General features: G+C 47.2%; 1 protein-coding gene across 1 annotated transcript in view; it reads left to right on the forward strand.

Annotated features, from left to right (window-relative positions):
• The window catches only part of MMS22L (MMS22 like, DNA repair protein), a 534,885-nt gene that overhangs the window by 246,907 nt on the left and 265,476 nt on the right, over positions 1-22,502 (forward strand). Inside the window, exon 13 of the mRNA XM_085611124.1 lies at positions 4,496-5,005. Coding sequence (XP_085467250.1) covers positions 4,496-5,005 — 510 coding nt within the window. The remainder of the gene's footprint in view (positions 1-4,495; positions 5,006-22,502) is intronic.

Raw genomic sequence — 22,502 nt, forward strand, 5'->3', positions numbered from 1 at the left:
AGTATTATTATTATTATTTATTTTATGCTATGATTCATTGTCATTGTGTTTCTTTTCCGTCTAAAGAGTCTTCTATATAGCATTTCTCGATAAAAGTTGAATCAGAAATTTGCTTACATAAATGTAGATGAAAACGCAGAAGTCGACTCGGAGAGATTTTAGCTGTGGGTTTCCACATTTTGAGCACAGTATGTCATGGAAGTTTTCTCAGCGAACTGGGATACGACGTGTCTTCAAATCTAGAACAATGTATTTTACCCTAATTTGCAAAACTGGCCACCCTGAAGTACTGTATATTGAATCAATCAGTTCTACTCCTAACACAATTTAACGGTCCATAAATGCGATTTGGGGGATTAACTCTGTTTTATCAGCTAACAAAGCATTAATAGCTATGTGGAAATCGTCAATGCCTGTCGGTAATAATTTGCCGTGCGAAAAATTAATTGCTTTCCTATTGTATCTTGAATGGAAGACTTTATAGTCTCGGTACAATATAATATTCGCCCTGAAGCCTAGCTAAGAACCAGCTGCGCCGTTACTGTAATGTTCGAAAATATACAGTAGTGATCTAGTCTTCCAATTAGGACATTGTTAATGCTTCACTAGTCAAACTGCGCATTCTAGCAGACTGAGTGTAGAAAAGTTATAAACTGCAATGAAAAACCCAGTTACTGAGTGGGACAATTTCGTCGAGTTGTTCATTTATTCTCTTCCGTGATGTTCATTTTTTTACTGCCTCATTTCACTTTTTTGAGAGGAAAAACCGGAAGTTGTAGCTCTGTACCTGTTCAGGGATGTTATTGCGCGCTTGTCTTCTAAACGTTTGTATGTTAATGCTGCATTATGACGTCATGCCCAAGTTTTGTGGTGGTGTAGTTTCCTTTTTCGTTGTTGACCGCATTGTTCCTGTGTTTCCTCGGTCAAGCTATTATTTCTCGAGAGGAAAGGTTCGGTTCTCCCTTTTATTTCTGTCTGCTGGGTTTCCTTGAATCAGTCTTACTGCTGCCTGACCTTGGTGTTTTCCCTTATTTGTCTACCAGCTTCTTTACTTTGTACCCAGGGGCCCTTCATTGAAAGACTACTGTTGGTGACTTGTTGAAGGGTGGCTGCTTTTGGTACACATTTTCAGTAATTGTTCTCTTTCATTATAGTCTGCTCTGTTTCCAAAGGGCACTGTATGAAAGCACTATTTTAGCTGTAGTTTGGAAGATATGATCGTCATTTCTTGCAACTAGTAACCAAGGAAAAAACTCTGAATTGTTTCCGTCAGATGTCAAAGACCGCTATAAAGGATGCTTGCTACATCATGCTAGTAGAAGCTTCATCGATAGTAGGCAGAAGGAAGTCCTTCTGAAAGAGGGTGGGGAAGGGGACTAGGCCCAAAATGAGTGACATACACAAATCAACTTTCACTCTGTGACCCCCTCCTTAAAACAGAAAGTGCCTTTTTACGATTCTGTTGCTCAGCTCTACTAAATAAGTGTCCTAATTCATTCCCTCAACTCCTATCCCATGGTATAACCTTCCATATGTCAGTGAGCCTGTGAAACATGTTCACAACAGGCAAATGCAGCATCACATATACCTTTGCTGTAAGGCCAATACCTGGGCTGGTACCTTGGGGATGGCGGAGGATAATCTGAGCAAGGAGACAAAGATGGACTAGACCTATCGATGCCAGATGCTGACAATATTGTACAAGACTTGGGTGATGATATGCATGCAGTTGTTTCTGGGCCAGGACAATTTGGGGCTTTACAAAAGTCTAATCTCTATTGGGCCACTTCCTGAATCACAGTTTTACTCTGCTCCATAGGCAGCATTGGTAATTCCTTCCGTAATAAACGTGTAGAAATCTATTGCAGCAAAGTTTATTAATCTGTTTTTGCACAGAGAGGTTGTTGTCACTGTAGACACCGAGGCTTTTTGCTACCTCTGCTGGACATGGAGGTTGACCCAAATCAACTTAAGTTTTAAGTGCCGAGGATGAGGACCTCCGTCTTGTCCGAGTTCAGTTTCAGGCGACTTTTCTTCATCCATTCGGCGACGGCCTTCATTCCTTTGTGGAAGTTGGTTTTGGCGGTGGTGGGGTCTTTGGTGAGGGAGAGGATCAGCTGGGTGTCATCAGCGTATTAGAAGATGTTGAGGTCGTGTGATCGGATGATGTTGGCGAGTGGTGTCATGTAGATGTTGAAATGGGTCGGACTGAGGGATGATCCTTGGGGTATGCCGCAGGTGATCTTGGCGGCTTCGGATCAGAATGGAGGGAGGCAGACTCTTTGGGTTCTGTCGGTGAGGAAGGAGGTGATCCAGTCCAGGGCTTTGTCGTGGATTCCTGCGTTGTGGAGGTGTGTGTGTAGGGTGTGGTGGTGTCGAAGGCGGCCGAGAGGTCTAGGAGGATGAGGGCCGCAGTTTTGCCGTTGTCCAGCAGCGTCCTGATGGCGTCGGTGGCGGCGATGAGGGCGGTTTCGGTGCTGTGGTTGCTGCGGAAACCGGATTGGGATGAGTCCAGGGTGTTGTTCTCCTCGAGGAAGCGGGTCAGTTGTCTGTTGAGGATCTTCTTGATGACTTTCGCCGGGAACGGGAGATGGGAGATGGGCCGGAAGTTCTTGATGTCCTTTGGGTCTGCCTTGGGTTTCTTGAGTAGAGCGTTGATCTCAGCCTGTTTCTAGCTCTCCGGGAAGGTGGCGGTCTCAAAAGAGCTGTTGAAGATCTTCCGGAGTTGGGGTGCGATGATGGAACTCATTTTTTTGAAGATGTGGTGAGGGCAGGGGTCTGACGGTGAGCCGAAGTGGATGGTTTTCATGGTGTCTTCTTCATTGACGTAATTCCAGGAAAGCAGGAGGCCGGTGTGGCTGGGGGGCGGTGGGTCTGAGCTGTCAGTGGCTGTCGGGGGGAGTCTGAGTGTTGAAGCTGTTGTGGATGTCTATGATCTTGCAGTGGAAGAAGGTGGCTAGAGAGTCGCAGAGTTCTTGTGACGGCGGGATGTTGCTGGAGCTGGGGTTGGCGAGTTCCTTCACGATGTTGAAGAACTCTTTGCTGTTGTGTGCATTGTTGTCGATGCGTTCCTTGAAGGAGGTCCTTTTGGCAGTTCGAATGAGTTGGTGGTGCCTGCGGCTGGCGTTCTTGAGGGCTGCATGGTTGTCTGGTGTCTGTTCGTGGCGCCACTTCTTCTCGAGTCTTCGGCAGGTCTGCTTGGATGCCTGGATGTCGTTGGTGAACCAGATGGCCCTTCTGTCGGTGCGTCTGTTTGAGGGTTTCTTGATCGGGGCGAGGGGGTTGGCGCAGTCGTCGATCCACTGCCTGAGGTTACGGGCAGCTGTGTCGGCGTGGTCGATTGGTGGGTCTCGGGCGAGGGTGGTGATTAGCTGGTTTTCAGTGACCTTGTTCCAGCTGCGGTGGGGGATTCGTTGCGGGTGGTTGTGTGTGGTGTTTTTCTTGAAGGAGAAGTGGATGCAGCGGTGGTTGGTCCAGTGGAGTTCAGTGGTGTGGCTGAAGGTGACGTGGTTGCTGGGGGAAAAGATGGGGTCGAGCGTGTGTCTGGCGGAGTGTGTGGGTGTCGTGACGAGCTGTTTCAGTCCAAGGTTGTCGAGCAGGGTGGTGGAGTTGCTGTTGTTGTCGTTCACGAGGTGGAAGTACAGGTCTCCGAGGAGGATGTAGTCTGTGGAGGCCAAGGCGTGCAGGCTGGCGATGTCGGTGATGGAGTCTCTGAACTGTGGCTGGGGTCCGGGGGTTCTATAGACGAGGGTTCCTCTGAGGGTGGTGTTGGGGTCGATGTGGATCTGGAAGTGCAGGTGTTCGGCGGACCTGAGGGTGTCTTCGGTGCTGGTCGATATTCTGAGGGTGTTCTTGTGGACGATGGAGATTCCCCCTCCCGGTCTGTTGGTGTGGTCCCTGTGGGTGATCTTGTAGCCATCCGGGATGGCTATGGCAATGTCGGGTGCCGATGAGGTGTTCATCCAGGTTTCCGTCAAGAAGGCGACGTCCGGGGAGGATGAGTCGAGCAGGTCCGAGAGTTTCTTCTTCCTCCTCCATCTCTAATCTAGTGTGAGTGAAATTTATCAAGCTAGAATTGCCTGGCAACTTAGAGAGACTTGGCTCACTTTTTGGTGCGTGCAGTCAGTCTCTGCGAAATGCAGACCCCAGAGGAGAAAATGTGAGGCAGGTTAAGATTGCTATAGAAGGCAAACTGCTTATTGCCTACTGACATTAAACTTGTAACAGAGTGGTTCGCTAGAATGGTGCATCGGACCAGTAAACCTGGCTTGGGTAGGATCCTGTACAAAGTGAAAACCTGAAATAAACAAGATTCAAATGAAGGCCTCGAGGAAACAAAGTTAACCATGTGTACTAAAATATTCTGCTTTATATTAGATGGATAAAAAACATGTTCTATTTAGAGATTGTGAGGCAATGCTGGATATTAGCATTTTTAAAGAGAATTTTGCTTATGGTGTAACTTCTCAAATGTGTGCCTTTTTTCCTTCTGCAGAATCTATTCCAAATTTCACCAGAGGAGAATGCAGGAGCTCTCTGAGGTCGGTCTGCAGAACTTTTTTTGCCTTTTCCTAGTCCTTGCAGCTGTGGCGGATATAGAAGATGTTGCCAGTCGAGTCTTGGACCTCTTGGATTTCATCGTCCCGAGCTCCAGCAGTACTGCCCAGAGGGCAATTGTCTGGCGAGGGTACTTTGCCTTTCTATTAACTTATGTGGAAAGAAATATGGACATCAGCGTTTTAGCTGAGAAACTCTCGATTAGTTTCCGTGAAACCGCTAAGAAGTTCTTGGTGACAAAAAATGACTACACACAGAAGCAGGCTCTCTGGACTCTGCTTTCCACCTACATCGAGGGGATTCAAGAGGTGTTCGAGACAAGCTGCCACTTGCACCTTTCTGAGGAAAAGCTGCTAAATGACGGCTTCTGCATGCTCTTGCCTGCATGTGGGGCATCCGAACTTGGGTCAGTCCTTCACTTTCTGCAGGTTGCGGTGGCGAGAATCAGGTAGGAACCTTGGAACCTCTGCATACGATAATCTTATGATGCTACCCTCATGTACGCTGAAAAAATGATTTTTAGAATCAAAAAACTTCATTATATTGATGTCCGCCTTTATTTTATTTCTTTCTCTGTCTTTACTTATTTCTGAATGCTCTTGGGCCCGTGGGTCTGTGTTAATCTGTGCCATCTTCACTTTCGTCACCATCCTTTTCTATTTGGGTCATAGACCACATGTGGATGCCAAGAGAACACCTTGCTCCACACTGACACACACACACTCATCGTGTTAAAGCCTGTTTGCTCAGTGTCACACAATGGCCAACTGAATGTCACTCCTTCATACAATGTAACTTGAAACAGTCTATGTATTATTATGCACAAGTGCATCAAAACTATTTACTAAGATATATATGGTTATGACCCAATGGCGGTCACCACTGGGTAGTTCTAGTTGGGTCAACATTTCCATAGGAAATGCTGATAACTTTAGCACCGTTTGATGAATCTCCTTGAAACTTTTCCAAAAAGGTGTTACATTTTAACTAGTTTGTGCATGGTAAGTTTAATAGACTTCTTTAGGTAGGGCTACAGCAAAACCTGCTGAACTGAATTACTCAAAATGTGTCAGGAAGCTAGATCTTGGTAGGCAGATTGGCTCTGGGAGGTTTTTTCCTTTTGCCATCTCGCTCCCGTGGTAGTCTGACTTGCGCAGAAACAAGCGCTCTGAATGGCAGCCAGGAACATGTCTTGGGGACCTAGTCCCCTGAAGTTATAATAAAAATAATATTCGGGGACAGTGTAGGGATAACCTCCTAGGCCCCATGGAGGTGACCCAGAGGGAAATAGATAAATATATTGCTCCCGCCTGGAGGGAGCAGCATAAATAACTACACTCCCTGGACAGGAGCAATGCTGGCTCCCGCAGCATGTGTGAGGCCCGAGAGGGGCCCTGCGGCCTCCAACGTTGTGCATGGGGGGGTACCCTGGTCACACTGCCCTCCTCCCCTTTAAAAAAAACACACAGCCCTGGGGAATGGAGTCCCCAGGACCTTTTTAAGGCTCGGGGAGGGTGGCTGGATGGACCTCTCCCCGAGCCTCGTTGGGCCCTGGGGTCCCCATCCCACATACTTTTAAGGGTGAGGAGGGGCCACGCGGCTTGTCTAGGAGCCGCTGTCTCAGGGCCAGCTGCAGCTTGTCTAGTGTGTGTTCTGTGTGGGCATTCACTGCTTCTTCTCCTCCTCCCCTTCCACCTTGGCGATTACCTCCTCTAGTGCCTGAATTTCTCTACTTTTTTGCTACTTATGTGCCGTTTGGAAGGAGATCTGACCTCTCAGGACTGCCTTCATGGTCTCCCAAAACATAGTATGGTATTGGAGCGTGCTTTTATGATTGTCAGTGTAACCATCAAGTTGCTGCTGCAGAAAGTAATTGAATCTGGCTTCTCGTAGCCACCAGGTGCTTAGCGTCCATGTCCCAAAGCTCTGGAAGGTAGGTCGCTCAAGCAAGATTATGGTGGGAACGTGCTCAGTTAAAGCCTAAGGGAGGATCCGGGCAGCTGCAACGCCACTGGCTTCCACAGACGGGAGAAAGACATAATCGATGCAGGAAGAGGAGCCGTGGGAGTAGTATATGTATTCCTTCGTGCAGGAGTGGAGTAGTCACCAAGCGCCCACCAGTGCCAAGGAGAGGGCCCATGCTGAATGGTGTATGGATTTGCGGGGTTGAACTGTGTTAGTGTAAGACTTAAGATCCATAACGGAATTGAAGTCCCCTCAAACCACTGTGTGCCCTGGGAGTGCATCAGAGGATCCTTGTCGGGCCTGCAGGGTGCTGTCAACCACTGTGAGAGGGGCTTAGATGTAGACAGTGGTCCAGTGTTGCCCTTCCAGAGACCCCTCAATGAATGTGAACCTGCCCCGGTCACCATAGTGCACTGAGAAGACCTGTGAAGGGAACTGTTTATGTAAAAGGAAGGCTGTGCCCCTGGAGGTGGTTGTGTGTCCCAAGTGGTAGACCCTTGTGTCTCCTCCCCTGGAGCGGAAGGAGTATCTATTGCCCAGGAAGTGAGTTTCTTGCAGGAGCACTACTTTGGGTCCGTGCCGTTAAAGATACTAGAATATCACACCCCTCTTGATTTTTATTATTCAGGCTGTTTACTTTGAAAAAGAGGATTTGGAAAGTGTCCTTAAAGTGTGTCATGGAGGTTTGTGTTGCCATCCCTCTGGTGTGGTGGGTGAGGCAAAGTGTCACTGTGGTTGGTGTGAAATAAAAAGGGAACTCAACAACAAGATGATGTTTAAAAACAGAACAAGCATCCCAATTCTTCTCCCACCCTACACTTCTAAACATTAAGCATTTGTTGCCCCTCCCCAATTGAATTGACATAGTCTAGAGTATGGGCAGCTATTAGCTGTACTCCATGCCTCTGGTAATATGCTTACAATTGTGCACAGCTCACCCTGGCAGGTTAACATGATCAACCGTTGCAGAGCATTCGGAGTAGTTGGTACTACGCAACCATTCATCCCCTCTCCTCATTAGTAAGGTTTTCGAGACATGCATACATATATAGTGTATAGAAAAAGATACCATGGCGTAAAATGTCCTCTTGGGGGCCGCTGTGGGTAGCTCTCTGGGTTCAACTCTGTCCAGTAGGCCCCCTTCAGCACCGCAGGTCTCTTCATCTGAACTGTTGCTTGGGGGTGTCTGGCCTTCAGCACCTCTCCGTTGTGATCTCACACACCTCCTCTATTTTCTGGTGAATCTTTGTCCCGAGGCCTGTGGGCCCTCCCTGTGTGCCCCTCTGTCTTCTGTGGGTGGGATTTGTAAATGGTCCCGCTCTTCACGAGCCAATCCCACACCCCCTGAGGTGCCTTGAAGAAGTGCAATTTGTCATCGTGGATCACCTTCAGCTTAGCCGGAAAGATCAGCATATACGTCAGTTGCATCACCTTTAGTTTTTGCTTTACTTCCATGCTGAAATGATCCTCAGAATGCACCTGGATGTGGCTAGGTGGTCATGGAGCCATTTGGGTGCCCTCGTTTCGGAGGTCAGTGGAATGCAGGGGTCCCTTTCCAAGGCCTTGGGGTCCACAAGCGTCAGCAGGGCTCTTTTACTTCCTGGGCTCAGTGAGATGCGGCATAGTCTCAGGTGGAAGGGGTGGACCCCTGGAGACCAGGGGCCTGGAGCAGATGAGAGAAGGGGAACCCCCAGTCAGGGCTGACCTCCCCAGCAGCTTCTAAAGGGCCCGCCCATTAACAAATCATTTGGTGGACAAGTGAATGGATGGATTCATAGATTGATAATTAGGTGGGAAGACAGTTGGAGAAATGAAAAGATAGAAGATGGAATGGATGAAAGACACATTGATTTATTAACCACAAGATGTACAGACGGACGGGTAACCGGATCAATCCATATACGGATCAGCATGCGGATAGATTAAGATAGGTGGACAAGTCGGAAGATTGAATAGTTGAATAGTTAGATAGACATACACCTCAGTCAGATTCCACCTGGGAAGTTCTGTATACGTGCTTGTGCCACAGTGACATGTAAAGGGCAGCGTTTTAGGCAGTCTCTGTTAGGAATATGAGATTTCAAAACAACTTCACCATCCAAACGCGTACATACATGGTTAAAAAAAAAAATCATGCAGTGGTTCAAATTAAGGCCCTCTAGTGGGCATGAGGAAGCGACATGTGACCAGGGCAGAGAGGGGGGTTTGTAGCAGCCCCCTTTCCAGTAGTGGAAATGTAGAGTGCCAAGCACATGGTTGAAGGCTCAGGTAGCAGTCCGCCTCCTATACGCTTCTCCGGGGCCAACTGAGATGCTATCTAATTTTCGGTTCAGACCTTTCCTGAAGGTGTCTCCACTAACAAACAGACACACACAAAGGAGACACCCACCTACACACACACGCACAACACCATGAACACACACACACACACACACACACACACCCCCACCATGCACGCGCGCGCGCACACACACACACAGCACCAACAGACATACAAAAAGGAGACCCCCACCTACACACACACAACACTGCACACACACACACACACAGGGCAGAGGGATCCATCGTACCGGTCCCCCAACACTGAAAGAGTGCGCTGTACACACACCACACCACCATGCATGCACACACACCACCATGCATGCACACACACCACCATGCGCACGCACACATGCACGCACAACACCATGCGCACATGCACGCACAACACCATGCGCACATGCACGCACAACACCATGCGCACATGCACGCACAACACCATGCGCACATGCACGCACAACACCATGCGCACATGCACGCACAACACCATGCACACATGCACGCACAACACCATGCACACATGCACGCACAACACCATGCACACATGCACGCACAACACCATGCACGCACAACACCATGCACACATGCACGCACAACACCATGCACACATGCACGCACAACACCATGCACACATGCACGCACAACACCATGCACACATGCACGCACAACACCATGCACGCACAACACCATGCACACTCGCACGCACAACACCATGCACACTCGCACGCACAACACCATGCACACTCGCATGCACAACACCATGCACACACACAAAGGAGACACTCAACTGCGCACACACACCACCATGCGCGCGCACACACACACACGCACACAAACCGCACTGACAAATAACAGACACACACAAAGGAGACCCCCACCTACACAGCAGACAGACACCCTCCGCCCAACAGTATTCCACACATCACAGTGAATCTGTTCTGCAGCCTGGAGGGGCCTCCCTCCCTGCTGCTGGAGCTGTGGGTGAGATGCCCAGAAAGAGCCCCTGGCTCAGTGCTAAGGCAGGGCCCGAGGCTTCAGCCGAGCCTACCACCCACACATGCAAAGCTGATTGCTGTAAAAGACACAGACGGCTGCCGTGCAATTGACAAATAGCACCGGACCAGCCCTACAGTGTAAACACTCAGGCACAGCACTTTCCATAAACAGGCAATGTGACTGCGACACCAAACGATCGGAGCAAGTTTAAACAATAGTGCTTGTGAAAAGCACTTTTAAACAATTAAAAAAGTCTTGAAATCCTTTCCTAAAATGGCTGTTGTGCATGTAGATTAGTAATTGCTTGGTGTCTCAGGGAGGGCTCAACACAGGAAGAGGCATGACGTAATGCATGCCATGGACAAATGGGGATAAAGAATTGAAGAGTGATGATGGTGCCAGCAAATGAGAAGCCTATGGACGGGCTGAAGCCCACAAAATAAATACAACAGTCTCGAAGCTCAAACTAAAACAGTGTTACAGGAAAGTAAGGTTTCCCAGATGTTACGTTTTTCTTGTATTTATCAAGTTCTAACAGCAGCTAAATCTGACCTCATGGGATAAGTAACGCAAAAAGATTTCACATTTTCATCGTTTTGAAAACAGGTAAACTAGCCAAGTGCTGAAGATTTTTCTAAAAATAAAAAAACTGCAGCTATATTATTAAGAAGTTAATGGAAATCCGGTACTTCTAAATACAAATGTGATTACTTGATCACCAGAAACTGCTGCTGTGAGAAGTTGGCCTGGTATATGCTGTCCACTAATTATAGTGGGCACCTTGCCCCAGTCCAAACCACCCCTTATTGATGATAGGTTAAAGTCAACATTTATTGAAAGCTATCCTAGTGGTAGCTATGGAGAGCAGCCTTCAGGCTGTCTTGAAGGAATGTAAAGCAGCTTGTTTTACCAGTCTATAATGTCTTGAATGACCAAATGAAAGGGAACCACACCAGGTATATATGTAAAATATATGTATTTATTTCTAAACACAACCTACTAGTCTCTTTATGAGTCTAGAGGTCCAAACACATAATTTACACTTCAAATAGCACAGTAAAATAGCACAAATACACGTCAGGCCCTAGGGGCGAGCCAAACCATACACTAAAATAGTGGTATAAGAACCACGACTTAACTAGACACAAGGCCTAGAGCCTGTAGAATCGCTGGGACCCCAAGGAACCACCCAAGGTAGTGACACGGGACCCGCGGGGTCCGTGTGCAGTGTGAGAACACAGCTGCGAGCTCCCGTTAGATTCTTTGGGGAAAGTCGCGGTTAGATTTTTAAAGATTAGGGACACCTAGAAATGAGTCAGGACCAAACCCTTTTGGACTTAGGAAGTTCTAGGGTCAACACCCACGGGAGCACTGGAGTACTCGAGTTACCTCACCCAGGGAAGTCGGGTGCATAGGTGTCAAATGGTGTTGGGTCGCGTCATCGTTTTCAATAGGAGCTGGCAAAGAAGTGCTGCTGCTGGAAAGATGCGAAGTGTCCGAAGAGATCCAAGCCTGGATCGAAGTCGAGAAGAACCTGAAAGCAGAGGGGACAGTGTCTGGGTCACTAGCCAGTGACCAGGAGCACGATAGGCGAATGCCCACCGATGTCGGGTGATTTCAGGTGAAGCTTGACTCTTCAGCCACGAGGACCTGGAGGCGTCGAGGACAACCAGGAGTTGGATTCGAGCTGTCCCGCGAAGAATGTCGAGTGCTGCAGCGTCGGTGCCCGGATTGGACACAGCAAGCCTTGGCAACAGCAACCCACGCAGAAAGGAGAAAGATGCTTCGGTGCAGACCAGCAAGGTCTGAGGGATTCAACACTTGGTATGGAGTCAGGGCACGTCTTGAGCAACCAGGGAAGCCCAAGGAAAATCAAAGTTGCCTTCACAAGGACCCACCAGTCGACGGACCAGGAATCGCAAAATGGCGGCCCACGGGTCACACGGGGTGACTAGGCTGACAATCTACGGTGAATTCTCTGCTCAAGGTGGGGGCTACAAGTAACCCCAAGCACGACTTCAAGAAACGTCGAGAAGTCAATGCACTTGCAAAAGTGCACGGTGACCAGGAGTTCCGTTTCCACGTTACTCACGAGGGCTGCGGGTCTCAGCTTTGCTGGGGACTCGGGTCGGCCTCTGAGAAGTCTGGAAATCCTCTTCCTGTGTTGCAAAGTCATCGGCGTCCGGCAGGAGCTTCAGAGATGCAGACCGGCAATTGCTTTGTTGGTGCATGCCAAGCAGGGGAGTCACTCCTTGACCCCAAGGGAGATTTCTTCAGTCCTCCAGTCGTTAGTAGAGCGTTGAAGTTCCAGGATTCAGTTGCAGAGTTTCGTCCAGGGATATCTAAAGTCCTGTTGCCAGGGGTTCCTTACTTATACCTAACAAAGGGGTTGGACTAACTCTGGGGATCCACCTATGGGAGGGTTTGGAAAGAGGGCTGGCTACACCCATTCCCTTTGTCCAGTTTCGCGCCAGAGCAGGGGCTGGAAGCCCCTGAAATGGTTTGAGCTGGACTATGCACAGGGACACCAAATGTGCCCCCAGTGCAGGACTTCAGAGCACTCTGAGAGTGCTCCCACACAGCCCCAATACACAGCCTGTCTGGGAGGTGGTTACACCTCCCTGTGACAGGAAACCTGTTGTCCAGGCCTCCTCTGCCAGAGTTTTGGTCAGCAGCAGTAGGCCAGACCCGTTTCTGTGGCTGCCGCATCCATTTTGTGATTCCAGGGCTCTGTTAAGTTGGTACCGGGTATACCGGTGCAGTCATGTCTCTCCCTCTAGAAGGGTGGGATCATATTCTCACATCAGGAATTGATGTGGGGGTATGATTCCAAGGTGGTTGACACCAAACACAACATGTTTCTGTGCAGCCAGTCCAAAGTGGGCATTAACCGTTTTAGATATAATGCACTTAAGAATATATGGTCAGGCTGCACCACTGACAACCCCGGAGGATAGATTCCGAAGGCTGCAGAACTGCTCAGCTCATGCCTGGGCACCCTCTCACATATAACCAAGCACCCTGCCTTCAGGATTGATAAGGCCTGCTATAGGGGTTTCTATGTGCAGTGATAGGTGAGATGTAGTGAACCTATAGCTCAGGAAGGGGTGCATGCACCACCTTACCCAGGCTGCAGTAGCAGACCTGTGGTGTCATTTTGGAGTGCTTTTTAGGGGTGGCATAATACATGCTTCAGCCCCTGGTAGGCCTCTGGGGTACCTATGCCCTGGGTAAATAGTATACCATATACTATGGACTTATAAGGGCACCACAGAATCCAATGTGTGATGTACCTAAGGTACATGGAATCAATTTAGAGAGGAAGCAGCTAGGCAGGGGTCCTAAATAGGAGGGCACCAGCCAGACTAAAGTCGAAAAACAGTGTTACAGCAGCAAAAGGTGGGGGTAAACACGTGAAGCAGATCCCACTCTCCTACAGCTGCTACTTGCAATTCAGAAACCTTTTGACCTAGGCATGATGAGGTATAACAAACATTTGAAAGACCAAAGATGTCTGTGACCATGTCTAAGAATCAGTGCTGCTCACCAGCCAGGCACCTTTACAAAGTTCTTTTAAACAAAATGTAGTTCCACAGTGAGAACGATTATTTACAAATGGAGCGAATTCAAGAAGCTTGCCAATTTACCCAGGAGGAGCATCCCATCAAATTAAATATTTCCTTTTTAGCTCCCATCAGAATGTTTGCTTTCCGCTATGTCAAAAGCAGGTAGAATAGGTCTTTTTGTGGTCTGTTTATGTGAAATCTGTGCAGGAGATTTTAAGATATTTGTGTAAGGCAGGCTTCGAAGTGTTGCATTTTAGACAGGTCTTTGCAGTTGAGAATGATTTTTTTTGTTTGCCTCTGACTTTATTGCAGCATGATGAATGCCCATGCAATATTGCAAACTTCTTTATAAATGCAAAGGGATCAAAATGTTTTCAGTAATACATGCAAATTTCTGAATGGTAAAGAGGATTTGATGGGGTCATCAGTGAGGATAGTATTGACGAGTTTCGAACAGCATTGTGGATTCTGTATACTTTTTACACTTAAAGATTTGCGTGCAGAGTAAACATTTTGTTCGGGGAAAACAAATTGCTTGATAAACCTTCGAACGTGTTTCAAAATACTGGAAGTGAGGAAAAGGTAGAATAAGTTTCATTTTTACACAGTTTAAGCGTCTCGAAAAAGCCTTTGTTTAAAAGACTGGATTCTATCTAGGATTTATTTTTCTGTATTTTTTTAAACAGTGATATAACCAAAAATAATAAGTTCTCCAGCATTGTATGTTTTGTAATTATGCATGCAATTAGAATGTTCCTTCAAGTTCAGAATCCTCTGGTGTTGGAGGGGGCAGTGGAGGAAGGCTGTAGGGCCTCTAGTAAAGACTTAACGTAGGGCTGGTTGGTCAGCAAAGGGTTCTCAAGTACTGGCTTAAAGATTCTGAGGCCTGCAAAAGCAAGTATTTGTGTCTGGCTCAAGGCTGTATAAAAACAGCCTAATGTAAGCATTGGTAACTAACTCATGGTGGCACCTGTAGTAACGATTTGAGGTACTGCACCGTGATAAAGCAAGCATTTGTATCTGTAGAGACCTCTTGTAACATCTTAAACTACTGCAGCTTTTATTGGGAGAGTACCGATGGCTGCTTTTAAAGATCGTGCGAATCTGTGCTTTAAAATACTCAGATTTATGGATAGTATTGCACTGCCCTCGCTAATGTGCTGGACCTTAATTGCTATAATGCCGTCATTTTTGAGTCCAAGCATTTGTAGTGTAAACTGCTTTCGTTTTAGGCACTAATGTATAGCTGAGGGAAACCTGCCACACTGACATCAGAGTGTGTCAGCCATCTTGTTTTTGCCGCCCCCCAATGGTGGATGTGGGCTACACTCCCTCTGCCTTGTGCTGAGTTTCTGATTCTGCTCTTTTCTTTTCATAGCTGAGTTTTTCGTGTGTGTGCGTATTTTTTTAAGGTACTAGGGGGAGACCGGATGTGACATGGTCGACAGTGAGGCGTGAAATTAGGGTATAGAGATCTTTGCATACAGCGAGATGCTGCTCTCCGAAATACCTTTTGGTGCTTCTTGTGTCTAAGGCAAACGAAATGCTCACAGGAGAATATTTTATTGTGGATTAAGTGGCTGTAGTGCGATCCGCGCTGCCCCGAGGCCCACATCTGCCACCGAGGTCAGGAGCTTCCGGGGGATGGCAACCTACTGCGGGCGGTTCATTCCCAATCTGGCGTCCCTGTCGGAGCCGCTCCGGCTTCTCACGAAGAGTGGGCATCCGTGGACCTGGACGGCCAAGGAAGATATGGCGTTCCAAGCGGTCAAGGACGCGCTGATCGATGACAAGGTGATGGCGTACTTCAGGCCCCACCGGCGGACAGAGGTGGTGGTGGACGCGAGCCCCTTGGGGCTGGGCGCAGTCCTGATGCAGGAGACGGAGGCGAAGGAATGGGTCCCGACCGCGTATGCCAGCAGGGCTCTGACGGCTACGGAGATGAGGTACGCGCAGATCGAGCGCGAGGCGCTGGCCATCAAGTGGGCCTGCCAGCATTTCCATCTCTACCTGTATGGGCACGACTTTCGGGTGGTCACCGACCACAAGCCCCTGGTTCCGCTCTTCGCTGGCACTGCGAGGCTAGGGCCCCCGAGGATCGAGAGATGGGCGGTCCAGTTACAAGCGTACCGATTTGAGGTCGTGTTCCGACCAGGAGCCAGCAACCCGGCGGACTTCCTGTCCCGCCACCCGGAGCCGGCGCGCCCCGATCAGGCGGAGGAGGCGGAGACGGAGGAGTTCGTCCGCCTAGTGTCGCAAGCCGCGTGCCCGGTGGCACTCACGTTGGAAGACATCGGCAAAGCCACGGAACTGGACGACTGCCTCGTGAAGGTGAAGCGCACGCTGGCGACCCACCACTGGCGGAACTTCCTGGATGGAGTGCAGGCCCTCACCGAAGAGGAGAAAGTGTATCGACAGCAGGTGTGGAACGCGCGGAGTGAGCTCAGCGAGGGGCCGCACGGGGTGGTCCTGCGAGGAGCAACTCTCGTCATTCCGATGAGTCTCCAAGGAGAGGTGGTCAGGTTGGCACATCAAGGGCACCAAGGCATCTCCAAGACCAAGGCAAGGCTGCGGAGCAAGGTGTGGTTCCCGCGGATGGACGCGCTGGTTGAGGAAGCCATCCGCAGCTGTCACTCGTGCAACATCACGGGGGGGGAACAGTGGCGTTAAGAAAACGGAGACCACCTTAAGTAAACTGCTATTTCTTTATTGGGAAATGCCGGTGCCCCAGTGGTCGGACCTCTGCATGTCAAACAGTTTTAGCAAACCCTTTAACACTTCTCATTATGAATCTGGAATCGCATTTCTAGCTTTGGCGGTGATTCTATTTGAGATTATTGTAAAAATGCCAATCTTTCACTTACAGGAATTAGCTGTAGTCAAGTACCGGAGTTTAATATATGCAGTGTCAGGAACAATGAGACAAAGCTCGTCTCGGCGAGCAAGGTTATTAAATAGGCACAGCAGTTAAGTGCCCGGCGTTGAACTTGTCCACAGTTTATGCACTGATCTGCATCAGTGTCTGCAGATGGAGGCTGCATGTAATAATCTCTTCAGTTCAGAGTCACTGTATATTGTAAAGCTGCTTGAGCCATGTCGCTATTGGACAACATCGGCAAAAGGGGATGACTACCAGGGGCTGTAGTGAAAAAAGTGCCCCGGGGGCGCAATGGACGTTTGTGCCCCCTCTACGCGCCCCGGGGCACTTTGGCATTATAGAAGGGAACGCAGACACTTGTGTGGCCCCTTCTGTAATACCGATGGTGCTGGCGCACATAAAAATACTGTCAGGAGGCGCACTGTCAGTTCGCCCCCTAAGAGCAGCCCTCTAGAGAGGGCAAAGGGGGTCCTGTGGACCCCCCAGACATCCCCTTGCGGGCAGGTGCAGTCACTTGCTGCAACCGCCTGCAACTTTATAAGTGCAGGTGGGTTGTCGCCTTCACTGTGAAAACACGGAGCAGCTGCTCCATTTTTCGCATTAATGCGCTTCCCCCAGGGCAGCGCGAGTTTGCGCCTGCCCTGAGGGAAGCTTATTCATCATAATACAGCGCATTTTCCTTCATTGCGCTGGGCACACCTTTTAAAAGGTGTGTCCAGGGCGCAATGAAGGAAAATGCGTCACATGTGACTTTTTTTTTTTCGCCGACTAGGAGAGTTGCCATAGCATGCACTTCACATGACTTATTACTTAATGAGGTCTTCTGTGTTTGGCCAACTATGAAGATAGTTTTCTTTGTTTTTGTTCTGCTTATTTGTTTTTTCTTCTCTCCTTTCTGTTGCCTTTTTCCCTAGACCCTAGCTAACAATAGTGCAGCAGGGGGCAACAGGACGCAGTTGTGTGCGCGGGGCTATTGTTCCCCAAATAAATTGGTATTTTACCACCACAGGCTTGTAGTGTAAGGGGCTTCTATAAAAGTCAAATCCTGAGCAGTCTGGAGACAAACTTTTTCCATGTTTATAAGAAACACATGTTCCTCAAGAATTCTGCATACCAAATCTGCATTCTCTGGAACCTTTGAACAAGCAGCAACAATCTGCCAGCCATCTGAATATGGATATAGTCTGGTTTCTCTAGCCTGCAAATACTTCAGGAGTCAGACCCTTTGTAAAACCAAGAGGAGTTGAAGTGAAATCAAAAGGAAACACCTGATTTTGATAATGCTGATTCTCTATCACAAATCTCAAGAACCTCTGATGCCCTTGACGAATTGGAATATGGAAGTGCACGTCATTTAGGTCTAATAAAATCAAGACGTCTTCCGGACAAATTAGCCGCAAGGATTGGAGGGTTATTTTGAAAGTACGATGTGCAAAGTACTTGTTCGGAGTCTTTAGATTCAGAACAGGTCTGAAGTCTTCATTGTCCCACCAAAAAAGAAGTTTGACCATAGTCCTTGACCTTTCTTCTGGTGTAACCATTGTAATTAGTTTTTCTAACAGATTTTGCATTCGCTTCCACATTGTGTCTCTTTTGTAGCAAAGGAGTCTGTCGACAAATCTGTTGTGCAAGCTCGTCCACTATCTGAAGGACACATTTCTCTGACAAACTCTCATTACAGTGAAGCAGGAAGTGAGAAATCCTGGTTCATACTGACATGCACACCATATAGTCTAGCCTTTGGAGGGGCTTGTTAATTATTTTACTCTCAAAACTCCCTTAAGGCTTCTCTGAGAGGTGTCGTGATTACTGTTTTATTCTTCCGTGATATTAAACTAAACAGTAGATCAGATACCTTGGAGAAACAGATCAAACAAATCGAAGAAATACACATATATAATAAAGGTGACAAATTGTTTTGCCCTCAAGAAGTTAAAATAAGAATATAAACGAAGACTGAGCAGTATGGTCCACATCCGTGTTCAGTCTGAAAGAACTTTGCAACCTTAACAAGCCTGACAAGATAGTAGCCTCATATTCAAAATATCTGAAGAACAGACCCACAATAGAATCCATGAGGGATGACTCTAGACCAATACATATGAAAGTCAAAGACATTACTGCCACATCTAAGGCATATTATGCATAGCTCTGTGTGAAGCCCAGAAATACCAGAAGCATGCACCTTTCCTTAGTAAAGTTAACATCCCCTCTATTACGGAGAAAGATTGGTAAAGCCTTAATAAATCAATCAACATATTGGAAATACTCCAAGCCATTTCTTCTGTTCCCCATTGGGAAGGCCTTCTATAAACCACACATGCATTTATTTGCCGACCCATTAGGTCCTGTGTGTCTTACATAGCTGGTGCTGTCTCGGGCTCTGCAGCCAAGCCACCGTTGTGATTTCAAAGAAGGATAAAGACACAAACTTCCTAGAATCCCATTTCAAAGGGGTGAATAAATGACGATATAACCTTTCCTAATCTCCAGGCTAACATTTTGGTGTATGCCTGACAAAACAAGTATGACCAAGCCAGAAAGCTTATGTAAAAAATAAAAAAAAGTGATGGGTAGGATGATGGAATTAATCTTGGCCACTGGAAATTACCTGCGCCACATCCCAGTCCATCGTTATTTTGCCCACAATGCTACCTCCGATTAGATCCAGCCATATGCAAATCATCCTTTATCCTGCTCCAGTAGGAACAGTCCATCCCGAACTGCAAAGCCAGGTCCTCTCTGAACCGTAACAGACGCAACCCAAGACCGGTTCAGGGTGGACTATTCCAGCCGGGAGCAGGGTCTGTACAGATTTGCAGAAGGCGGGCCTTTGTCTAGAGTGCATTGTAGGTGAATTTTTTCCAAGCATTTCCCCATCATCTTGTCACCTTTTTATTGCAATTTAGAGGAAAAGGCTGAAAGCCAAAGCCAGAATTGTTGGCTTTGCCAGTGCTCGTTTTAATCCGAATTCAGAAATCATTTCTCTACAAATTAGTCTTTTATTAACTAAGGATGCTCAAATCTTGAGATCTCAGTGAGGATGTACCGCTCCGAGACCACGACCTTCGTATATCTTGCTAAGCTGATTAATAATAAAAATATATACAGGGCATGCAAATTTGTCCATTGACTTTTAGCTTAAAAGGTTGAAAGTGTCCTCGACTTTACTCTTCCAGAAGCACGGTGGTGACGACGATCACATCTGTCCACTTCTAGGTCCGCAAAATAAAGTTGTGCAGCAGTGTGCTCGTGTAGGCAACGCTAAAATCTCACTCAGTTTGTGTTGGTGTAGTAGAAGCAACTTCTCTGTTTACTTTTCTTCTATTTTATAGCTCCCTTTCTGACAGCTAGCTGTATTGATGGTTTGGTTTCAGGCTGCACTGAACGTATAGTTTTGGAGGGTTGAGAAATAAAAGCAAACATATTTGTGTTTAAAAATAAAGAATGAATAATTCGGAATGTTGTGCTGACTTGGAGCAGTTTAATGTCTTTTCAAATATTATAAACGATGCTACTTTCGTGAACAAGATGTATTTAAAAAATAATATGCATTTCATTCTGTTTCCGGGGTTGTATTAATGTGATCCGTGAACTTCATCGATTTGGGCGTTTCACAATGTATTTTAGCAAGAACACTCTTTTCTCCTGGGTGAGGAACATGGGCCAGTTTGTGTTTCATTAAATCCGGCACAAATCCGCCCCAGACACAAAGACCTCGAGGCATTTAATTTCCATCCTTCCTCCTTTACCTACCCAGATTTCTTTTTAAGGATATCCCTTGTCAGATATAAAGCTTATTTAAAATGAAAAGAAAACTGGTGCAATTTTCTTTATTCCATTTCAGTCTCCTAAGGCCCATTTCCCCTGGTGAGCTCATAGCAGCGGGGGTTCAAGGGAATTCAGCTCTCTGCAAATTAATGTCTCGCATCATGAACATTCAGGGCTTTTTTTTTTTTTTTCTGTGTCTTGAAAAGTAATACAGTGAGTGCGAGTATTATTTCTTGCCAGCGGGTAGAAGATGAATGATTTTGTCACAGTTTTGCTGCTTGATGAGCAGTGTCCTGAGGGTCAGGTTTAAGTCTGTGTCACTATGCTGCTCATTACTCTTGAGCTAAATAAGTTCTGATTGGATCCAAATTGCCTCGCGCCCAGGCCGCAGATAAGCTCAGTGAGCAGGGACTGACCTGCCATTCAGGCTGGGAGTCACCCCGGTGTGCAAATGCTGCATTAGAACACTGCGAGAGGGGGCGGCTGGCAGCCCAGAGAAATCGAAATGTGAAAAAAACCTCTTTGATGCTTGTGATGGAGGAATCTGAAATGTGGGAACTGACAGGTTGATGGTACTTATCAGCTTTGGCGGGATTAGGGAACAGTGGCATCTTGCTTCCATAATGACAGAAGAATAGAGCCGACCGCCAAACATTCGACGGAGCAAAGCCGGCCTCGCGCAGAGGCTCTGGAGCCGCCTCATCATGGCCGCTTGCGCGCGAGGCCCGCTGACGACATCTAGCTGGACTTCCGCTTTTGAGTCGCTGCCATTCTCTTGTTTAGTCTACTTTCACTGTGACTGATAGCTCATTCATAAATAAAATTCACTTTTTATAAAAGGGTATGTTCGGATATTAATCGTCCGTAAAGGGGATTATTTTACCAAATACCTGCTCCTTACACTGTCAGCGGAAGTGCATAGCAGCGGTTACAAAAAAATAAATAACTACATTTTGGATTCTCTAATTGGTTCTCTGAATTTTTAGATTTTTTTTTGTCCCTAAACGGTAGCACCGCCATAAGCAGTAGATAATTCTCTCACTTCCCATAGGAAGAAAATACCTCTCAACAGTACAGTTCTTTCTCCCTTCTTTGTCTGCACTCTGAATACTGCTGAACCAGAGTCGCTGAGTTGGTTAATAGTGTTCAAGACATGGACGTGGATTCACAAAATGCCATGGGTAGAGGAATTGACGGCACATGCCCATTGACCTCTGAGTCGTCACGAGGGGATGGCATATGACCTTTGAATGATCGTTATCCTCAAGAAGTGATGCTACATCAGCTTGATCTATACATACATCACAATAAATGGCATCGCTGAAGCCTAGTGTATATCACGGAGAGAAACTGTGTTTACAAATCACAAGGGAACGTACAAAAACATAATTATTAAAAGAACAGTGGTTGGTACAGTGAAGAAAAGGATAGCTCCACTGATCGTCTTCTCCAGCATGCTTCCAGTGCTTTTATCCCTTAACTTTCTCAAATCGGTAGACGGCTCCATTTCTTAATGTATTTGGGAAGGAAATAAAACAGGGATATCAATGAAAGTCCTAAAAAGAAATAAAACCTCAGGGGAGATGTACATCCTGGATTTCCTTCGCTGCCAAAGAGCCTACTTGATTGCGCAGAGTACCTGTTGGCTCAACACAAAGGCGCCGTACCCCCACTCCCCAATGATTTAAGATTGAGGCCAGTCTTATCTCACCACTCCCTCTCAACTCAATCCTCACAATCCACACCTGAAACTTCCTCTCGCTCACTCACACCAAATCATAAAAGATACTGCAATATCACTCCTCCTTTTAGACAAATGCTTAGTCCATTGCATATAGGGCTCGCCCCTTTCCTCTCTGTGGTATGATCGCACCACTAAACTGGACGGGAAAACTCTATTCTAGGAGTCGTGGGCCCAAAAAGGTAGTAATGCCATCTTAAACCTAGCATCACCTAACAACACAGTGCCCTTTTCTACCCTGCAAAATAAATTCGACCTACTTAATATTGACTTCTATAAATTTCTACAAATTAAAAATGTTCTAAGCAAATTGAAGTCCTCTTACACACCAGACCTGCCTGCACTTTTAGAAACCATTAGAAGAAGAGGGCACTCAGCCTCCCAACTATATAAACTAATAGAGTCACATAATGGACATGCTGTAAAATTATTTAACAATCCCACTTCCCGACAGTAGGTAGTCATCCCTTGACGAAACAACATGGAGCAGGTTCTCAAGCTCCAAGTTTGAAGCTAAAATCACTCCTGTCTTTGCACCGTCCAGGTTCTGGTCTATCCGCAAAACGTAGTGGACCACTTCCAGACTACACAAACTGGCACTAAGGGATTCAGACGCACATTGGTGGTGTTTATGAGGCCTCTGGAGACCTTCAGCACATGTTTTTACATGCAAAATGGCATCTACACAATGGACTAAAATTCTGACCCT

Source organism: Triturus cristatus, chromosome 6, assembly GCF_964204655.1.
Source record: "Triturus cristatus chromosome 6, aTriCri1.1, whole genome shotgun sequence".
Taxonomy (NCBI): Eukaryota; Metazoa; Chordata; class Amphibia; order Caudata; family Salamandridae; genus Triturus; species Triturus cristatus.